The sequence below is a fragment of the Balaenoptera borealis genome (genome assembly GCF_965194805.1).
Source record: "Balaenoptera borealis genome assembly, chromosome: 11".
Classification (NCBI taxonomy): domain Eukaryota; kingdom Metazoa; phylum Chordata; class Mammalia; order Artiodactyla; family Balaenopteridae; genus Balaenoptera; species Balaenoptera borealis.
This window is the reverse complement of record NC_138868.1, coordinates 54,845,862-54,865,602: the sequence shown is the minus strand read 5'-3', so window position 1 is coordinate 54,865,602 and position 19,741 is coordinate 54,845,862. Positions and strand designations below refer to the sequence as shown.

General features: G+C 56.1%; 1 protein-coding gene across 9 annotated transcripts in view; it reads left to right on the top strand.

Moving 5' to 3' along the window:
• The window catches only part of WNT11 (Wnt family member 11), a 21,870-nt gene extending 2,129 nt beyond the window's left edge, over positions 1-19,741 (top strand). For 5 of the 9 annotated variants that reach the window (XM_082342298.1, XM_082342293.1, XM_082342295.1 and 2 more), the window contains exons 2-6: positions 2,005-2,187; positions 9,374-9,609; positions 11,214-11,491; positions 14,236-14,528; positions 18,434-19,741. In XM_082342298.1, coding sequence (XP_082198424.1) covers positions 2,105-2,187; positions 9,374-9,609; positions 11,214-11,491; positions 14,236-14,528; positions 18,434-18,608 — 1,065 coding nt within the window. In that variant the 5' untranslated portion in view covers positions 2,005-2,104 and the 3' untranslated portion in view covers positions 18,609-19,741. Of the gene's footprint in view, positions 1-651; positions 927-2,004; positions 2,188-9,373; positions 9,610-11,213; positions 11,492-14,235; positions 14,529-18,433 lie in introns of those variants that run through there. The other 4 variants (XM_082342299.1, XM_082342301.1, XM_082342296.1 and 1 more) reach the window with 3 other exon arrangements.

Here is a 19,741-nt window from a genome sequence, read left to right as displayed (position 1 = left end):
TTCCTCCCTACCCTGGAATGCTGGGCGCCTTAGGGGGGAGCCCACACTTGGGGAGGCGGTAGGGGCGAGGAGAGACAGTGGCTGGAGTTTTTGATCCTCTCCCCTCTCCCCCCGCCCCCCCCCCCCACATCCAGCCGATATTTTTCTCGTTCTCAGGAGCATGGTAAACTTTCAGGGCCAGTAAGACAAAAGGTTTGGATACAGGCTGGGAGGGAAGAGGGGGCACAGTTAGAGACTGCGACCCCAGCTGAAACACCAACCCCCGCCTCCCCGCCCCCGTGCCATAATTCGGCAAAGTTTGTAGCGAGCGCCACGGTGTTAGGCGCCCAGCTGGGGAACTCTGCGGAGGAGAAAGAAAATGTAATTCAGAGTTTTCTCTCTGCCTTGCTCTGGGTCATGCCGAAGGCTCCAGAAAGCAGTGGGATTTAAAATGTGTGTGTGTGTGTGTGTGTGTGTGCGCGCGCGCGCGCGCTTAAGGCGCACTCGTACATGCACACACTACGCAGGTAGACGTAATAGTGGGAACTTAGGCAGAGGGGAGCTCAGAAGACCCGCAGGCTACTGGAGGCTGGAAAGACCTCAGGAGATGCGTGAAGTCCAGTCCCTTGTTTTCATAGAAGGGGAAACTGAGAAACTGAGGCTGGGGTGGTGGAAGGCTTGCCCAAGGTCAACCCCCCTTTCTCGCTCAAGCGCCCGCACTAAGGCGCCTCCTTTTTCCAACTCCACAAACCCTTGAGAAAGGAATCCCTTTGTCTGCTCCTCCCCAGGGGAGAGGGGCTGAGGCTGTGTTTACCTCCGGGAGAACGCCAGTTGTTGGTAAATTTGGAAGAAGCTGGGAAGGGAGTTAATGATGTGAAATGAAGAGGGGGAAAAAAAGGAGAAAAAGAAAAAAGCCGGAGAAAGCGACTCTGCGGCCTGCGGGCGGGGTAAGGACTACTCCGCGGCCCCAGGACGCCGCCTGGCGGCCGGAGGCGGCATCGCACCGGCCCCGTGAGCTTCCCAGCTTAGCCAAGGCCAGGCTGCCCAGCCTCCGCTCCGGCCTGGGCACCATCCGACCCTGCAGAAGGGCACCGCTAGAGGGACTCAGAGACTCAGGACCCTGAACAGCCTTCACTGTACAAAGACCTTTGCCATCCCATTTCTCATCCTCCCCTTCACAGGCTGAGAAACTGATGCCCAGAGCCAGCCCCCATTTCCCTGTCTTCTCACGGTCCATGATCTCACCGGACACCGGGTAGACATGAGAGTAAAACACGGGGCATGGACCTGCCGCTCGCTGGCTGAACAACCCTATTTCACATCTCTGCGCCTCAGTTTTCTCATCTGTGAGATGGGGGCAGTGATAGTATCTATCTCCCAGGGTTGCTGGGAGGAAAAAATGCGATCGCGTTAGGTGAATGTTCTTTTTAAAAGGTGAATTATGTCCTAATCACAATTTGAATCACAATTGTGTCCCCAGTTTACAGAGGGGGTAAACCGAGGCCCAGCAGGGAAGGAGAATGGCCAGGCTCATAATAACTAACAATTAATATTGCGGAGATGAGTACCCAGATCCTGGGCCCCGAATCTGCTCCTCCCCTCGCCCGCCCGCGGTCTCCGCCCTCGACCCCCTTCGTCTTCTTTCCGTCCCTCTCGAGAACTGTGTGCCTATCCGGGCTTCTCCCTCTGCCAAATGTCTTTCAGCCTCGCTCTCTGAGGGTCTCTCTCCCTCTCGCTGTCTCTCTGCCTGGTCTCTCCGGAGTTTCTGGTCCTGTCGCCCTCTTCCCTTCCCGCCGGGCCGCACTAGGTGGACAAGCCCTCGGCCGCGCTCCAGAGGCATTTAATTCGAGCCAGACGCCGGCCGCGTCCCGGGCTGTGCGGGGCGGGAGGCGACGCCCGCCGCGCGCCCGGCCTCCCCGGGCCCCGACCCCTCCTTTGTAATTTGAATAAAACGCCCCCCCCCCCGGCGTGGCCCCCGCCCCGCGCGCAGCCTTAATCCGCTGCCTCCGCTCTCCCCGACTGCAGGCGGCGTGCACGCAGGAGGAGCGACGGCGGCCGGGCGCGCGGCGGGACTTCGGCGCGGCTTCCCCAGGGTGCGACCCCCCGGCGCGCCAGCCGCGCGAGGATGAGGGCGCGGCCGCAGGTCTGCCAGGCGCTGCTCTTCGCCCTGGCGCTCCAGACCAGTGTGTGCTATGGCATCAAGTGGCTGTAAGTAGGGACCCGCGTCCACGCACATGGGCCCCGGGATTCGCGGCTGGGGGAGGCGGAGAGCCTTAAGGGGCCCCCTGGATCGGGCCAGCGTGCCCAAGACCAGGGAGCAGAAGTTGCCTGGGGGTCGTGGGCAAGTCACCCTTTTTAAGCCTCCTTTTCCTCCTCTGTTAAATATTGTCCTTACCTGCGGGAGGAGCAAGACAGGGCGTGGAGGACGACAGAATTGCCCTGTTCCGTGCGCCGAGGGTTGCACAAGACCTCCACAGGGACAGATGGAAAAAGAGCGTGGTCAGGGGGCCCAATCTAGAGGGTCTGCGCCCTGCACACAAGGCCTGCTCAATATTATGTTCCTTGACAGTCTCCTGACCCTAGCTGGAGGTTCTCAAACAGTCCAGACCCCTCCACCTGGGTGACCTTGGGGAAGTGTCACTCAGCCTCTTGGGAGCCTCAGCGTCCTCCTCTGTCAAAGGAGGGTAAGATGAGAAGCGGCTCATGAAAGAACCCCATAAACTGTCGGATGCTGAAGGGTAGTCCTTTAGATAGAAATTATTAATGGAGGGGTAAGTGGGAGAGAGACTCTTTTCCATCCAGCAGAAGGGACTGCCTGCTCTGTGCTGGGCTGTGGGCAGGGAGGGCAGGGAGAAAGGAGTAAAAGCCAGCCCCTTCCTGGAGGAGCTGCCCTCTGGTCTGGAAGAGATAAGCCCAGGCTGTAAATAACTCCAAGTGCCCCAGGAGAGCCCAGGGCGGTGTTGTGGGAGCCCAGAGGAGAGGAGATCACCTGGTGGGGGGCACATCCTTGGGACCCTAGGTAGATTTTTCGTGGGTGGTGCTCCTAGGACGGGCCTGAGGAGTCTCTGGGAGTTTGGTGGGTGGGGGCAGTGAGAGGAGGGCACTTTGGGTGGAGGAACTCCCTGAATGGTGGAAAAGTCCAGGACAGGACATAGTCTAGAGTTCCAGGTCGGGGGCGGGGAGCCATGCAGATAAGACAGGCATGGGACAGACTATGGGCTGGGGAGGGGCTGCGAGGACGGTTCGTGGATTAGTTGGAAAATGGGCAATAATGGCTGGGCCACCGGCAAACAGTCTCGAGGTCACCAGCCCTACCTCTGCTGGGACTTAGTTATCCATTAATTCTCTTGAGAGGGGAACCCCATCTTCTTGCATTTCTTGTTTGCAAGGAGAAGCCTGAGCTCAGCAGCTTCCCAGCCTGGGGGCACCGGCTCTTCTCAGCCCCTCCTGACTATTTTATGAGAAATCAGCCACTTTCCTTCTACTGCTGGTACCTGGCACTGTCGCAGCTGGTGAGAACCTCTGATCAGGGAGCCCAAGCCCTCCTCACTCACCACCAGCCTTTTACAGATAAGGAAACTGAGGTCCAGAGAGGGAAGGGCTTTGTTAAAGGACCCAAGGAGCATCAGAGGCCAAGAACTGGGCTCACCCCTAGAGTGTTCTGGGGGACACTGCTAGAATTCCCACGCCACAGTGGGAACGCCGAGGCTCTGAGAAATGTGTGACTTTTACAGGCCCCCAAGCTGGCACGTGGCTGGGTAGGGTCTGAAATAGATGGCTAGTTCAGCCCAACATCCATGCTGTCCCCACTGCATAGCCCAGGCTGCCACAAATAATGAGTACAACTCAGTGTCTGCCTTAAAAGAGCTGCCAGCCTGTTGGGGGAGACAGACATATAAAATGTACAAAGTGAACTTTGGGCTGTGTCCTAGGAGAGGGAGCATGGGAGCCCAGAGGAGGTGTGGTTAGCCCCACATAAGGGAGGTGACTCTGAGTCTGGCTTCAAAGGATAGATAGGATTTCGATGGCCATGGATGGAATGCAAAGCAGGCATCCTAGGCAGAGGGAACAGCAGGGGTAGGACGATGTGTGTGGGGAAACAGAGAAGCCAGGAATTACAGGAGCTTACTAGTAAATCCCCAGAGCTTTAGACATTTAACTTTGATAACACTCCTATGAAGTAGGTGACATTCTTATCGCTACCATTTTACAAATGAGGAAACTAAGGTACAGAGAGGTTAAGTAACTGGCCCAAGGTCACACAGCTAGTTAATTAATGGTGGATGTGGGATCAGAAGCCAGGCAGACAGGCTCCATGAAGCCAAACCTCTTTGATAGTGGTTAAACTCTTGCTGGAGCTGAAGATAGAGGGGGAAGCAGGAGAAGGAGTGGAGTTTAAGAATAACAACTCTGTGTGTGTGTGTGTGTGTGTGTCTGTATATATATGTGGCCTTGGTACATGTCAGGCACTGTTCTAAGTGCTTGATGTATGTTGTTTCATTTAAATCTCCCAACCACCATGTGAGGTGGGTTCTGCCATCACCCTCATTAATCAGAAGAGGAAGTGGAGGCTCAGTGGGTCTTTAACGAACTGGCTGTCACAGCTAGTAGGCAGCAGAGGCAGGACTTGGAGTTAAGTTGCGTGGCTCTGGGGCCTCTTGGTCACAGGGAGCCACAGGCCAGTTGGGAACAGGGAAGGGTACGGTGGGGATGGGAAGCTGGGGACTCATCCAGGAGACTCAGCTGCCCTGGGGATGTCCCAGAGGACCCTGCTGCCCTGGGCTTTGGAAAGTGAGCTGAAGAGGAAAGGGGCATTTGACATGGGAAATGAAAGTAAACGTGGCTGAGTGACCCAGATTGCCCACCCACTGGGGACCTGGGACTCAGCTTGGGCTTTCTGTGGGGTAAGGGGTAAGGGAGAAGGGGTGGAAGCACCTGATCAGAAATAACCTGGGGGACCCCTCCCTACCTCACCTCCCACCCAAGCCAGGTGCTGGGAGACTCAGACCAGAAGTGTTGGGACATCCTTTTCTGGCTGCCCTGTGGTGGGCAGGGAGGATGGTTCCAGCCTTCTGTGAACCACTGGGGTTACCCAGTGAGGGGAAGGCCCAGGGTGGCTGGGATGACCCATAAAGGCCACTCCACCCACCCCGGGCAGCCTCAAGCCTGCTGCTTACTCCGGGGCTGGGCCTCTTGAGGAAGAGTCCTAAGAGACTCAGAAGGGACACAGCTGCCGCAGAGAGGCTGGGAGGAGCACCAGACCTGAGTTGGAAGGCCTGGGTCCCAGCCCGAGCTCTGCCAGTTCACTAGCCATGAGCCAGGCTTCAGGCAAATCAATCATGTTAGCCTCTCTGAGCCTCAGTTTCCTCATCTCTACAATGGGAGTGAAAGAGCCCTAGCCTGTGGTTAGGAGCCCTGGGTTCTAGCTTGGCTCTGCCTCTGATTGGCTGGCTGTGTACAGGTCGGGGCTAGCCCTGCCTTTCTCTGGGCCTCAGTGTCCCCAGTTCCACAATGGGGTGGGGACACTGAGGCCCGGCGAGGGGCAGTGACTTGCCCAAGGTGGAACGTTAGATGTGCTGAGCTGGAGCTGAAACCCAGGTCTCTGCGCCTCCCCCACCCCCGCCATCCCAGGAGAACCCCAACTCCTGAATGAGAGAGACCTCGGCCACCCCAGCAGCACCCTGGGCATAGGCCTCGCCTGTGAACTCTCTGTTCCCTCCTGTCCTCTCTTCCACCCTCTCCCCCATGCACCCACCCCCAGATAAACCAAAATGTTTTCAATTAGGGGTGCGCTGCAGTGAGGCAAGCCGGACGAGATGTCCAGACGGGTAACTCCCCCGCCTCCCACCCTAATCCTTGATTACCTCCCCAAGGGGGCCTTAGTTAGAAACGGTCATTACCACTAATTACCAGATGACCGCATCGCCCTCCTCGGGAGTGGAATCCGCTGCCTCCCGCCTCCTGATCTCCCAGTCTGCACGCTCCCGCGAGCAGGCCTCCCCCAGCATGCCGCAGCTGGCCGCTCTGTCCCGGCCGCTCTCTCCGCAGCCCCGCGCCCGCCCAGGACCTCCAGAATGCTTCCCGTGTGTCCTCTGCCCACCTGGGCAGTCTGTGCCTCATCTGGGAGCATCCTCACCGGCTTTCCCTCATCGAACCTCTCTCACCACCAGCTGGGGAGGTGGATGCTTGATGACTTCAGAGATGGACAGACTGACCCAGAGTGGCCCAGGGTCCCCAGACCCCAGGAGCCCAGAGGACCCCTCCTCGGAAGCCGCAACCTGAGCTCCCCAGGAAAAGTCTCAGCTTACATTATCCGCTTTCTGAGCAGGAGCCCAGGGGAAGGACCTGGAAGGCAGCCACCCTGCACGGGTGCCTGCTGTGTGCCGGGTACCGTGCTGGGTGTTTTCTCGTGTATCTCCTGTAATCCTTCCTGTTGTGAAACAGCAAAGTGGCTCAGAGGGGAAGGATGGAAGCCGGGCAAGGGTGATGGGCAGAGCAGGCTCAGGACAGGCTGAGCGTGGACGGCCCCAAGCCCAGTAGAGAGGGGACCTGGGAAGGTGAGGCCAGGTTTGAGGGAGGATGGTATCCAGAGGAGGCCGAGCGCCTGGGCACTGGAGCGCCTCAGCTTCCTCCTCTGTACAAAGGGGGTGATAGATAATCTGCCAGGCCCCTCGGGCATTGGAAGAATGGGATGAAATGAGAGGCTCTGTAAACTGGGGAGTGCTGTGCCCACCTGGGACAGTGGGTCCATGCGCGTGGACACTGTTTGCTAGGTGGTGGCAGAGGGGCTGTAACAACCAAGAAACAGGCTGAGGGGGTGATATCTGTCCCTGTGTGGTCACCCCTCATCCAGTATGTGTTGCCGGAATTCAGGCAGCAGGTTCCCCAGTCATAGGCAGGGTCAGGCAACCATGCCTGAGGTCTGCATCCAGATACACCAAAGGTTTCTTGGCTCATGCCTTGGTGGGGTAGGGACGGGCCAGGGGTCACAGTGAGGGAAGATGGCCCAAGATACCCACAGTCAATCTCAGACAGGCTGGGTTGTGCCACTCCAACCACAGACACCAGGCCATGCCCACTTGCCCTGGGTCTGCTTTCCAGGCCTCGGGGATGATTTCTGTATTTTGGAGGTGCAGGATGGGTGGGGCATGGCAGAGAGAGGCAGCAGGAAGCAAACTAACCTATTAGTACTCAGTGTAGCACGTATTAACTCATTCAGCCCCTACAAGACCTCCAGGAGTCCCCATTTTTTAGTTGATGCTCAGAGAGTGGCAGCAGTTCACCCAGGATTGCCCAGCACATAGAGGCCAGAGCTTGAGCCACAACCTAGGTCTTCTGACTCCCTCTGGTCCAAGATTCACGTGGCAACAAGCAAGGGATCCCATTTATGATTGCCCCGAGTGCTTTACATCCATCATCGTATTTAAGTCTTGCCATCACCTTTTGAAGTAGAATTTATCATTTTCTTATAACAGATGAGGACCATGAGGCCCAGAGAGGTTGGGTGACTTACCCAGCTCACACAGCTGGTGCCCAAAGCCTGAGCTCTTCCCTGGGCCAGCCCATGAACTGGAACATCTGGGTCATTGCCTTATAACTGATGATAGGTCTGTGCAGCCATTAGACGAGGGGCTCCTTGAGGAAAGGATCTATGTCTGGGAAGAGTTGGTGCTTAGTAAATATTTCTTCCACAAGTAGATCAAGTTCATTTATTCATTTAGGTACAGGAGCAAGGGCAAAGGCATTCCTGGCACCAGGAAAAGCCTGGGCATACGCGTGGTGGTAGGGCAGTCCCTGTCAGAGAAGCCAGGAGTCTGGTGTGGCAGATATTAGGACACATGGGGGACAAGGACGGGAGGCCAGAGAGGGCTGGAGGGCCAGGTTTTGAGGGGCCTTGAGGTCAATCCCTCAGACAATGCTGGGAGATTGATGGGAGAGAAGAGGTTACTTGACTTGCTCAAGGTCACAAGGGGAGTGGGGGTGACAGGGCCAGGAGTCTGCCCAGGCCCGTGCTGTTCTTTGGCACCAGGCTGCCTCTCTTGGGATCTCAGGCCAGGGCCTCGAGGAGCTGGGCCTCACCAGGTCTCGGTCATGATGCTGGGTGAGGTCTGCTGTGGTCCCAGCAAGTGGGGCACATAGCACTTGGGCCTGAAGATTGGCCCCTTCTTGCCGCCTGTCCCTCCGGGGTCTCTGCTGGGTCTCTGAGGACCAGCTGGCCCTAGGGTAGGGGGTGGGTCTATATGGAACCCTTTAAGGCTGTGGGGTCCCTCTAGCCTCCACTTAAGAGGAGGGGCTGCCTGATGCAGTGTACTCCTCAGAGAAGGCCTGGGAGGAAGCTGAATGCAGGATCGACCCCTGGTCCTAGAGTCTTGGAATCCCAGTGCCCAGAACCAGGATCTGGAAGCTCTTAGGTCCTGTAACATCACTAGAGGTCATAGGGACCCTCTAGGCCAGCATTTCCCAAAGCATGGAGGAGGTCAGCACTCCTCAAATAAAGGGTTTTGTGCTCAGCAGACTTGGAAGTTAAACAAAACCAAGCCTGTTGCTTTGCTGCAGGACTTCTCAGGGCCTTTAAAATGTAAATGTGCATTACTGCTCTTCAAGGGGGGATGTAGTATATCACATTCCCCAACTGTGCTTGATTGACCATGGATCCCTTTTTTCAGAGTGTCTCCCTGGAACCCATTCTGGGAAATACAGTTTAGAGATATAGACACTGAGACCCAGAGAGGGACAGTGATTTATCTAAAGTCACATAGCAAGTTAATGGCTAAGTCCAATTCATCACCAAATTGAGTGGCTCTTTAATCTTTTAATGAATCTCTTGCATGTATGTGGGATTTTACAGCCTAATAAATGGGTTTAATAATTAAACGAAGCCATAATGGGAAGCTCCTAACTCACACTGTGCATCTAGTACATGGTCAATTAATAGTACGTATTACTATGATGGTGATGATTATAATAATCCAGCACTTAGCACAGTGTCTAGCATGTTCAGTATTGAATGAATGTTGAATAAAGAGTAACCATTCACAGCTGTGTGGGACTAAATAAGGCAGTGGATGTGAGTGCTTTGTGAACTATAAAACTGTTTATTGTTAGTATAATTATAATAAAGCTTAGGTAGGATGGGGGCCATGATCCTATGTTATGAATGAGGGCCTGAGGCCCAGAAAAGGACAGTGATGTGCTCAAGGTCACACGGGGGCGGGAGGGGGAGCCGTTACTCTGCTGGGGACAGTGCTTGGCCTCCTGGTTTCCCAGCTCCTTCCAGCAAAGGCTCCAAGACTGTGGAGGAGAGGCTGGGGCCGGTACAGCGGGTGGAAGCAGCACGGCCCCTCACAGCCCTGACTTCCCTTCCATTGGTTGCTGCCTTTTGGCCTGTGTGCAGGGCGCTCTCCAAGACCCCGGCGGCCCTGGCACTGAACCAGACGCAACACTGCAAGCAGCTGGAGGGCCTGGTGTCCGCGCAGGTGCAGCTGTGCCGCAGCAACCTGGAGCTCATGCACACCATCGTGCACGCCGCCCGCGAGGTCATGAAGGCCTGCCGCCGGGCCTTCGCGGACATGCGCTGGAACTGCTCCTCCATCGAGCTCGCCCCCAACTACCTGCTTGACCTGGAGAGAGGTAGGGGGCCAGCGGGGGCTGCTAGGGCCTGCGGAATGCATGCGGGTGGGGTGGGGTGGATGAATTCAGGCATAAATATATGTGTGTTTAGATAGGTGGGTGAATTCATGGATGGATGGCTGGAAGTGTGATGGGGGGATGAGTGAATAGCTGGATGATGGATGGATACACGGATGGGTGGGTGGATGAATTAATCATGGACATGGGTATTGGGGCGTGAACTGATGAATGAATGAACCTATAGTGAGTGAATATACCAGTGCGGGGAGCCTGAATGACAGTACAAATGCACATGTACCCCTCACGCCTGAACAAAGGAATGAATGATGCAGGAAGGCTCTGGGGGTGGAGGATCTGTAAAGAGAATGCGACTGAGCCTGCCCTCGGGGCAGACAGGTGTGGAGCAGTTAATTCTAGACCAGTCCGACTGAAGGTGCTGGGAAAGGCACAAAGTGATGTAGGGACTAAAGAACATCTGTGGAGAAGACTTCCCAGAGGAGGTGGCTTCTGGGGGTGGATTTGGGGGTCCTGTGTATCATAGAGAGGCTTTTGAAGGGTAGGAATGCCCCAGTGGATCTCATCTTTTCCCTGCACGGTGACAGCTAACGTTTGTGCAGCACTTTACAAAGCCTCCTTCCTTCCTGAATTATCTGAGCTCCAGAGCAAGCCTGTGAGGTAGGTATTATCATTCCCACTCTACAGTTAAGGATACTGAGGCTTGAGAAGGGGGGTAACTTGCTTGGATGCAAGGCCAGGACACCCCACTTTCAAGGCACGTTGGGCTCCATCTTAATTTGCTAGGGCTGCTGTAACAAAGCCCCACGCACCGGGGGGCTTCTGACAACAGAAGAATTGTCTCACGGCGCTGGAGGCTGGAAGTCTGAGTTCAGAGTCAAGGTGTCAGCAGGGCTCCCTCTGAAGACACTGGGAGAAGATTCGTCCCTGCCTCTTCTTAGCTTCTGGGGGCTGCCGCAGTCTTCGGTGTTCCTTGGCTTATAGCTGCATCACTTCAGTCTCTGCCTCTGTCACGTGGCCTCCGCCCTCTATGTCTCTGTATCTAAAATTCCGTCTTCCTATAAGGACACCAGTCATTGCATTAGGGCGCACTCTGCTCCATCTAATGACCTCATCTTAGGTCAGTTACACCTGCAAAGACCCTATTCCTAAATAAGGTCACATTCACAGGGACCAGGGGTCAGGACTTGACCATATCTTTTCAGGGGACACATTCCACCCCACAGCAGGCTCTTTGCTCACTGGTCTTTGAGGAGCTCAGGGACTGGGCCTTCTGTTCCCGAGAGCAGCCCCTAACACTGGGTGCAGGGCAAGCAGGGAGGAAGTGCAGCGTGGTGAGCGTGTGAGTGAGGGTGTGCCCTGGCGGGGCTGGCTTTGCGTGCTTGTGAGAGAGCGTGCGGGTCAGCTAGTGCGTTTGGGGGAGGGTGGGGGCGTGACAGATGAACGGTCGTCATGCCATCCTCCACCTGCTCCACTGCTCGCCGCCCCTGTCCCCGCCCGACCCCGCAGAGGCAGGTAGGGGCCCTCAGGTCTGGGCAGGGTCCTATCCCTGGGTCGCCCGCCCCGGCTGACCCCGCACCTCCCCACAGGGACCCGGGAGTCAGCCTTCGTGTATGCGCTGTCGGCGGCCGCCATCAGCCACGCCATCGCCCGGGCCTGCACCTCCGGCGACCTGCCGGGCTGCTCCTGCGGCCCCGTCCCAGGTGAGCCACCCGGGCCCGGGAACCGCTGGGGAGGATGTGCGGACAACCTCAGCTACGGGCTCCTCATGGGGGCCAAGTTTTCCGATGCTCCTATGAAGGTGAAAAAAACAGGATCCCAAGCCAATAAACTGATGCGTCTACACAACAGTGAAGTGGGGAGACAGGTAACCACCCCCCCACCCACCCCAGATGGTTGTGCTTGTGCCAATTGGCCGGAAAAGGGCCGCCCAGTGTGCCCCAGTGGAGGGGTGGCGGGGGGACGGGCCCTGATCCACCCACACTGATGTGCTCCTGGCCTCCCCTGGCTCTTCCCTCTCCAGCTGCTTGGGGCTTGCCTGGCTCCTCCTCCTCCAGGGGGTCCACCAGGATTTGGGTTGGAGAACGTCGGTGGGGCAGAAGGAGCACTGAGCTGGGAGTCAGGAGCTCTAAACTCACTGTGTGACATTGGGCGAGTCACTTCCTCCCTGGCCTCAGTTGTTCCTATCTATAAAATGGGATGGGTTGGTGCTCTCTGGTCCCCATTGGTCACGTTCCTCAGTGTCTTCCTCTGGGGCTCTGGGCCAAGGCCGGTGTGGGAGGAAGCGTGGAGAGGGCTGCGGAGCAGCAGAGCCTTGCTAAAGGGTCGAATCCTTGGATCTAATGGGGACTCTCTCCCGGCTCCAAAACCCACCCCAACCTCCTAAACACGGTTTCCCCTCCATGTCTGTTATTATCAGTGTTGCATTAATTCCTCACCTCATTCCACAGGAGGTTGGGGTGAATGCATAAGTGAATGAATGGACCTTTTTATTTTTTGAAAATTAAAAAAAAAAACAAAACTTTATACCAATCAGTGTGCCAGACACTGTGGTGGGTGCTTGATTAGTTTTCTCTCCCGTAGTCCACAAAACCACACTGTGAAGAGGTACTGTTACCCCTCCTTACAGATGGGGAACTGGTCCCAGAGGGGCAGAGTGTCAGGTGTGGATGGCATCTCATGACCTCTTCCCTGCAGCTTCATTAGGCCCATTGTGCAGAAGCACCATGTGAGGCAGAAGGAGCTTAGGTGGCTTGGCCAAGGACACAGGGTGCAATGGAGCCCAGGTCTATGGGACTCCAGGTCTAGAGGTTTCCTTGTCCTCACCTTCCTCTCTCTCTGGTCTCCCTCTTGTAAGGATTCTAGGACGTCCAGGCCATCTTTGGGCAGTTGGGGAAACTGAGGCCAAGTCACCCTGTGGATCTGTAGCAGAACCTGGCTAGGGACCCAGAACTCCTGCCCCGCAACCCTGCTGGCCCACCCCCCCACCCTTGGAAACCCATTGGGAGCCCTTCACCCAGCCTCCCGCCCAAGAACCCAGCCCCGCTCCTGCCCATGGCCAGGCCTGAGCCTCATGCTGCCGGGGGCACAGCCGTCCCATCCCGCAGTGCAGTCCAAACAGGGTCCTCAGCCTCAGAGGCACATCAGCCCTTTCCCAGGGGCCCTGATGCCAAGGAGCTGGCCTCCCTAGGGCCGCCTGCAAGGGCCCGGGAGGGTAGATGACAGCGTGTTCAGCGCCAGCACCATGGCCTCAGGAAGCCTGGGCCCCTTCCCGCCATCTGAGCTGAGGAGCTGAATGTGGTTTACCTTTCCTGGATGACTCAGAAGTACCTTGTGCCCTTGGGAGGCCGAATGTGCCCTGCAGTCGGGTTCACTTCATTATGTGCTCTCCACAGGCTTTGCTGAGACAGTTCCAGACTCTAGACCCAAGTGGACTCCCTCATTCCCCACTTCCTGGCACTGTGAGGGGTAGGGAGCCCTGGGACCTTGACCAGCTTCCTCACTAATTCCCTGTGTGATTTTGGGCAAGTCCTTGCCCTCCGTGTGCCTCAGTTTCCCCATCTTTTTAATGCAGGGGTAGGCCCAGGGGACCCATAACCCTTGCAGTGGAGTACACAGGGCAGCTGGGGGTGGTGGGCAGAGGGATCTGAGTCCTGTGTGCAAGGAGTTGGGGCTTAGACTGCAGAACTGAAAGGCCTGCAGAAGGTGTCCAACTCATGCCCCTCAGGTACACAGGGAGAAACTGAGGCCCGCGGAAGATAGTGGCACAGAGTCACTTCCAAAGCCAGGGCTAGAGTCTCCCCAGGCCCCAAGCCCAGGCCTCCCCTCTCCACCATAATTCTTACTTAGACTGATTTTTCAAAACCAAATATTGATTTAACTTTTGTAGTTCACAAAACTCTTTCATATATGTCATCTCGTTGAATCCTTTCAACGACTCTGCAAGGTAGCAATTACACACCCGCTCAGCACACGTGAAGACAGGCGCTGAGTGGTGACGCGGCACCAGGCAGCAGAGGGGAAGGCCAGCCAGGCCAGGGGGCCCACCCCCAAGCACCCACCTCTTGCCTCTTCTTCCCTCCCTCCCTTCCTTTTCTTCTCCCCGCCTTTTTTTCAGCAAGCATTTTGTGAGAGAGAAAAAGCATAGAATGATGAAAAGCCATGGCTTTTGGAATTGCCCTCAGACCTGGGTTCAAATCCCAGCCCAAGATCTTCTAGCTGTGTAGCCTTGGGCAAGAGACTCAGCCTCTCTGAGCCTTCATTTCCTCTTTTTTAAATGGGGAAATGAATGATATCCCCCATGAAGGGCTTCTGTGATGATTAAGCCATTTTAAGTGTGAGAGCACTTGGTACACTAGGTGTATAAATGGCATCCGTTACCCCTGCAAAAGCCACTCTCTTGCTGCCCCTCCCAGCTGCCCCCCAGGGTGGAGGAGGAGCTAAGGATCCACAACACCCCCCAGCTTTAGAGCAAAAAGCCCTGTCGCTTGAGGCCCGGAGCAGGTGGTGACTCCCTGAGAGCACTGGCAGGCAGAAGGGTGGGGCCGGGCCCCGGGGCAGGCCAGGGAGGGGGCTCCGGCTGCCCAGCCCGACGCCCTCCACTGTCCACAGGCTCTGCGTGCCTCTCTGGAAATGAAGTGTAAGTGCCACGGGGTGTCTGGCTCCTGCTCCATCCGCACCTGCTGGAAGGGGCTGCAGGAGCTTCGAGATGTGGCCGCCGACCTCAAGACCCGCTACCTGTCGGCCACCAAGGTGGTGCACCGACCCATGGGCACCCGCAAGCACCTTGTGCCCAAGGACCTGGACATCCGGCCTGTGAAGGACTCGGAGCTCGTCTATCTGCAGAGCTCCCCCGACTTCTGCATGAAGAACGAGAAGGTGGGCTCCCATGGGACGCAGGACAGGTAAGGGCCCGCCGCCAGCCTGGCAGGAAGGGTCAGCCATGTGGCACGTGCCCCATCCCAGCTTGGGGCCAGGCACACAGTCGGGCCTCAGACAGCATTTGGGGAACGGAGTCCCCGCCCAGTTGAACGCCAGGTGGAGGTGTGGGGTCCCAGGGGCCCCTGGCAGAGCTCCTGGGAGTGGCTGTTATGCACCTCGCCCAGGCAGGGGCTCCTGGGGAATGGAGGCTCGTGGGAGGCCCCCATCCCACCTGCCCCCTAGTGTGGGAGACAGAGGCTAGGAAAGAGGCTGCCTGACATAAAATAGATCCTCAGTAAATGTCTGTCAAATGAATAAGCGAAGGATAAATGTCATACAACCTGTGAGCTGGACCAATGAACTGAGGCACAAGGGAAGGTGGGAGCAGTGGCCAGCCCGTGGCCGCACAGGAAGTCTGCACAGTGTGGAGCTGGAACCAGGACAAGCGCTTTTCAGAGGGGCAGCAGGAGAGCGAGGTCGGCCTGCATTCTGTGGAGAGACGGCGCTCCCATGCCCCCCGCCTGCGTTCACCCACCTCCCTCCCCCCGGTCCCCCATTTCAGAGCCAGAGCTGGGGTCCCTACAGCAGGTCCCATCACAGCTGCTGAAGCCGATTCAGGACAGGAGAGAAGGAGGGAGCCAGTGGTGACTATAGACCTACTGTGTGCCAGGAAGGGCTGGTGAGGATTCAGGGGAGCAGCTCTTCCCGGAGATGGTTCAGGAGGAATCCAGTCCTGAAATGCTATAAAGAAATAGTTCTGCAATCAAATACGTTGGGAAATTCTCTCTGGCGATTTGCAAGGCACGAGAACATATTAAAGGCTCTGAGGAATCCCGCAGTAAAGGATCTGTCTAAGCCAGTGTTTCCCAGAGGTGTTTGGCTGTGGAACTCTTTTATTAAGGAGCCCCTAATAGCATTCCACAAAACTAGTGTTCTTCCAGGTTAAAAGAATATTGAACCAGAGTGAGGGTGTCTGAGAACGTGTCTGGCACATAGTTGGTGCCTGGCCAGATTTTGCTTCCTCCTCAGCCCACGTTCCTGCCTCCAGGAGAGGGGGACTGCTTTGGGGGGCTCCATCCTCACAGGCCAGGGCAGCAGGCTCTGCAAGGAGGCCCAGGCTCCCATCTGGAAGCCAGATTGAGAGGCTCAGGCAGAATGAAGATGGAACCAGGTCAGGCCGGGGAGACGGGAAGAAGCGAGAGTCTGGGCTGAGGCAGTCAGGGTGGGTGTGATGAGGCTGGGGTTGGGGAGAGGATTCTAGAACCCAGAGGACCTGGGGGAAGCACACTGAGGACCCCAGAGCAAAGAGAGGGTCTCCCTGGATCCACGGGGGCGCTGTGTGTGTGTGTGTGTGCGCGCGTGTGCATCAGGGAAGCACAGTTCCCACCCTGACGCTGCAGTTTCCTAGCTGTGGGACCTTGAGCAAATCCCTTCACCTACCTGAGGCTCAAGTCTCGTCTTCTGTGCCAAGAGGATGATACCACTCACTTGGGAAGGTTGGCAAGTGATTCTAATCACATTTACGGAGCAGCCCCTCCTTGCTGGATGGTGTCAGTGCCATAGGAAGGGTTTGTGAATGACAGTCTCCCCTCCCCGAGGCTGCCAGGTCTCTTCCTTCCCAGCTGTCCCGACTCTGCACCTAGGACTTGCCCCCAACCTATTGGTGAGGAGGCCCTATTCCACAGCACCAGCTACCACCCTTGCTTTCTCAGAATGCTATCCCCCACCGCCCCCAGCCTTCCTGCCATGCTCAGCCCTGGGCCTCTGCAGACAGCTGTATGGGTCAGCTCTTTCTGCAGTAACAAACAGCCCCTACATCTCAGTGGTTCACAACCACAGACACTTCTTACAGCATTACATGAGGCTCTGGTGGGCACCAGGGATGGGAGGGACATCAAGTGCTCAGACTGTGACAGGGAAAACGGGGAGCCCAGAGGGGCCCTGTCTCAGCCTAGACATCAAGGAAGGCTGCCTGGAGGAGGGGAAACGTGAGCTTTACTAGATTAGGGATTTGCGGGGTACAGGGGGTTGGATGCAAATGAACTTTGTTAACTGTAAAAGGCAGGTACACAGGTGGTACACGTGGTTGGGCCCCTAGCTGGGCAAGATGCCCTCCTCAAATCCAGCCTGGTGAACTGAAGCCTCCTCAGCAGTTCCTATTCCAAACTCTGAAACCTGCCCTTTCTCCAGGCCCCAGCCTCCCCAGCTCCCCCTCACAGGCACCATCGCGGGCCTTGTCTGGCTCTGAGGTTGGAGGCCAGGTTTCAAACATTGCATGTCAGGGACCCAGAAATAAAAATGAAACTCTGCCCCCTTCCACTGCCCTTTCCTAGAAGAGTCATCCAGAGACCTTCAGGTTCAGGCTGAGGGAGACTAATGGTGTTGAGTGACTAAACAAAGCCCAGAAATGTTAAGTGACTTGCCTTAAGTCACGCAGCCAGTAAGCAGCAGAGCTGGGGTTTGAACCCAGGTCTGTCTGGCTCTGGGGCCTGTGTTCTTTCTGCTGTTCCCTCCTGCCTCCTGCCCGGAACTGCTTACAGTCCCCACACGCAGGTTGCCGTCTCCTCCCGACTCCCCCTCCAAGTGCTCCCCTGCTTACCTCCCCATGGCTCCTTCCCAGCTGAGGCCTTAGCTTCTCTTACTCAGCTGCTGCTGGCAGCAGCCTCCCTGGCCTCCCTGCCTCCAGCCCTGCACCTCCATCCATCTCTCACTCCCCTTAGATAGGTCAGGTCAAGGTGTTTGTCCTCCTTGCCCCCAACACCCTTTCTCCTCCCCTCCGTCTTAGATTCCTGTTCATCTTTCATGCAATGGCCTGGATGATCCCTCCTCCTCCAGGAAGCCTTCCTGAACTCTCACAGACCCCGTGCTCACCCTGTGTGATGCTGGGCAAGTCCCTTCCCCATTCTGTGCCTCATTTTCCCCATCAGGAAATATGAGGGTTGGATTTGGTCATCTCTAGGGCTTGCCCACCTCAGACATTCTGGGATTCCTTGGTCCACATGGCTGTGGGGATCCAGCTGCATCCCATGACAGCATCCTTGTCTAGCCTAAGCCCAGCTAGATGAAATGCCAACCTGCACAGATGTTTCTTCACTAGACAGAAGAGCTGATGGCAAGGAGATTTGGGTTTTATAGCGACCTTCAGTGTCTTCTTTGCCCACAGGAGTGATTCAGGAAGAAATGCAGCCCCTGGCAGCCCATGGGTTCTCTGCCCTTTAGGGTGGGGAGAATATGCACTGGACTTGGTTTCAGGACCCCTGAGCGTGAGCCCTGCTTATCTGCAAACTCCTATGAGACCTTGAGCAGGCCTCTGCCCTTTGCTGAGCCTGTTGTTTCCATCTGTAAAATGGGCATAGTAATTCCACTGACCCAAAGACCCTGCCTGCCTCGGATAAGATAAAATACTGGAGGGAAGCGCCTGGTTCAAAGGGGGCAAATTATTGACGGACCCTCTGTCTCCACCAAGAGAGTGCCAAACGCTCACTTTGCCTCACATCCGATGCCATTTGTTTGTTTCAGAATTCATCCTGGGATTCTAAAAGTAAAAACGATCTTTACGCTTGTTACAATATAATTAAGGATTAAATACGAAGATAGGATTATTAGACAGTGGTTTGAGACACTTTCAAGTATTTAGAAGTAGAAGATATAGGAAAAGAGACAAAGGAAACAAAACACCCCCTCATTTTGACGAATGCCTATTGGAAATATAGGGAAAAGTGAGAAGTACCCCTGGGAAAGAGGGTTATTTTAAATTCCCTAAAGACTAAAACACTGTCCAAGGGGGACTGAGGCTGCAGCCGTGGTCAGAGGAGGCTGGGGCTGCCTGGCTGGGAGTGGGGGGACTGGTGGGTGACAGGATGCTCACTGACCTCCCCTCCCCCACCAGGCAGTGCAACAAGACGTCGCATGGCAGTGACAGCTGTGACCTCATGTGCTGTGGACGCGGCTACAACCCCTACACAGACCGTGTGGTCGAGCGGTGCCACTGCAAGTACCACTGGTGCTGCTATGTCACCTGCCGCAGGTGTGAGCGCACGGTGGAGCGCTACGTCTGCAAGTGAGGCTGCTCCGCTCCTCGGGGACCCTCAGAGGCTGGCCAAGGGGCCTGGAGACGCCCCATGGATTTTGGCTTGTGAATTCCAGATGCTAGACGTGGAAGGAGGCTTGTCCTTTGCCTCCACTTGGAAACGAGCAGGAACAGAAGGCCGGGCCACCCGGGAAAGAGGGCCAGGACATCAAAGGAAACCGACAAGATTAAAAATAACCTGGCAGCCCGAGGCCCTGGAGTGCCCACCTGCTGCCTTCCAGGCGGGTCTAAGAAGCCAGGGGCATGGGTTTGGCAAGACTGGTACAGACTCGACCTTTCCTAGCCAGAGACCCCAGCCTCCTGGGAAGTGGGAGGTCAGCCTCTCCTCACCAGAATGTTCTGCAGGCCTAGCCCTCGAGACCCCCGGCCCACCCCAGGGTCTGAGCCTACTGGGCCCACCACATGGAACCACTAGCTTGGGTTGTAAATGTTTCTTTGTTTTGTTTTGTTTTTCTTCCTCTGGGATGTGGGAGCTACAGAAATATTTATAAAACATAGCTTTTTCTTTGGGGTGGCTGGCCTCAATTCCTCTTTATATATTTTATATATAAAAATATATATATATATATATATATGATGATCTGTATTTTAAACAAGCTCTTTAAACAGCTGTATGAAATAAATGCTGAGAACCCCAGGCCGCCCCTGCAGTTTCTGGCCTCCTCAAGTGAGCTCAGAGGATCCTGGGGCTGGTTGGGTGAAGTCTCCGGTTCCCAGGCGAGGCGGCGTCCGATTGATGTTTCCCACACGCTCCACCACCCAGCTCAGGCCCCAGCCTCCTTGTAAGATCTCCCGGTCAAGGGCGAGGACAGACGTCTTGAAACCCAAACCCAGCTGGCAGACTCTTTGTTCCCCAGGGACACACATGCAGGCGCACATAGCCTGGCTGTGTCATCAGACCTGCTAAGTGGCTTCAAGAGAAAACCTACCCGGGAGCTGGGAATGCAGACCTCAGGGGGGTGGTGGCAGAACCACGCCCCAGCTAGCCCTAGCAGGGTTTCTGTGTGAAACCTCTGGGGAGGGCTTCTCCCTCCCTAGCCTCAGTTTCTCCGTTTGTAAAGCTGGTGGTGGAAATAAAGGGGTGGTTGGAAAAGACCCCCAGCTTCA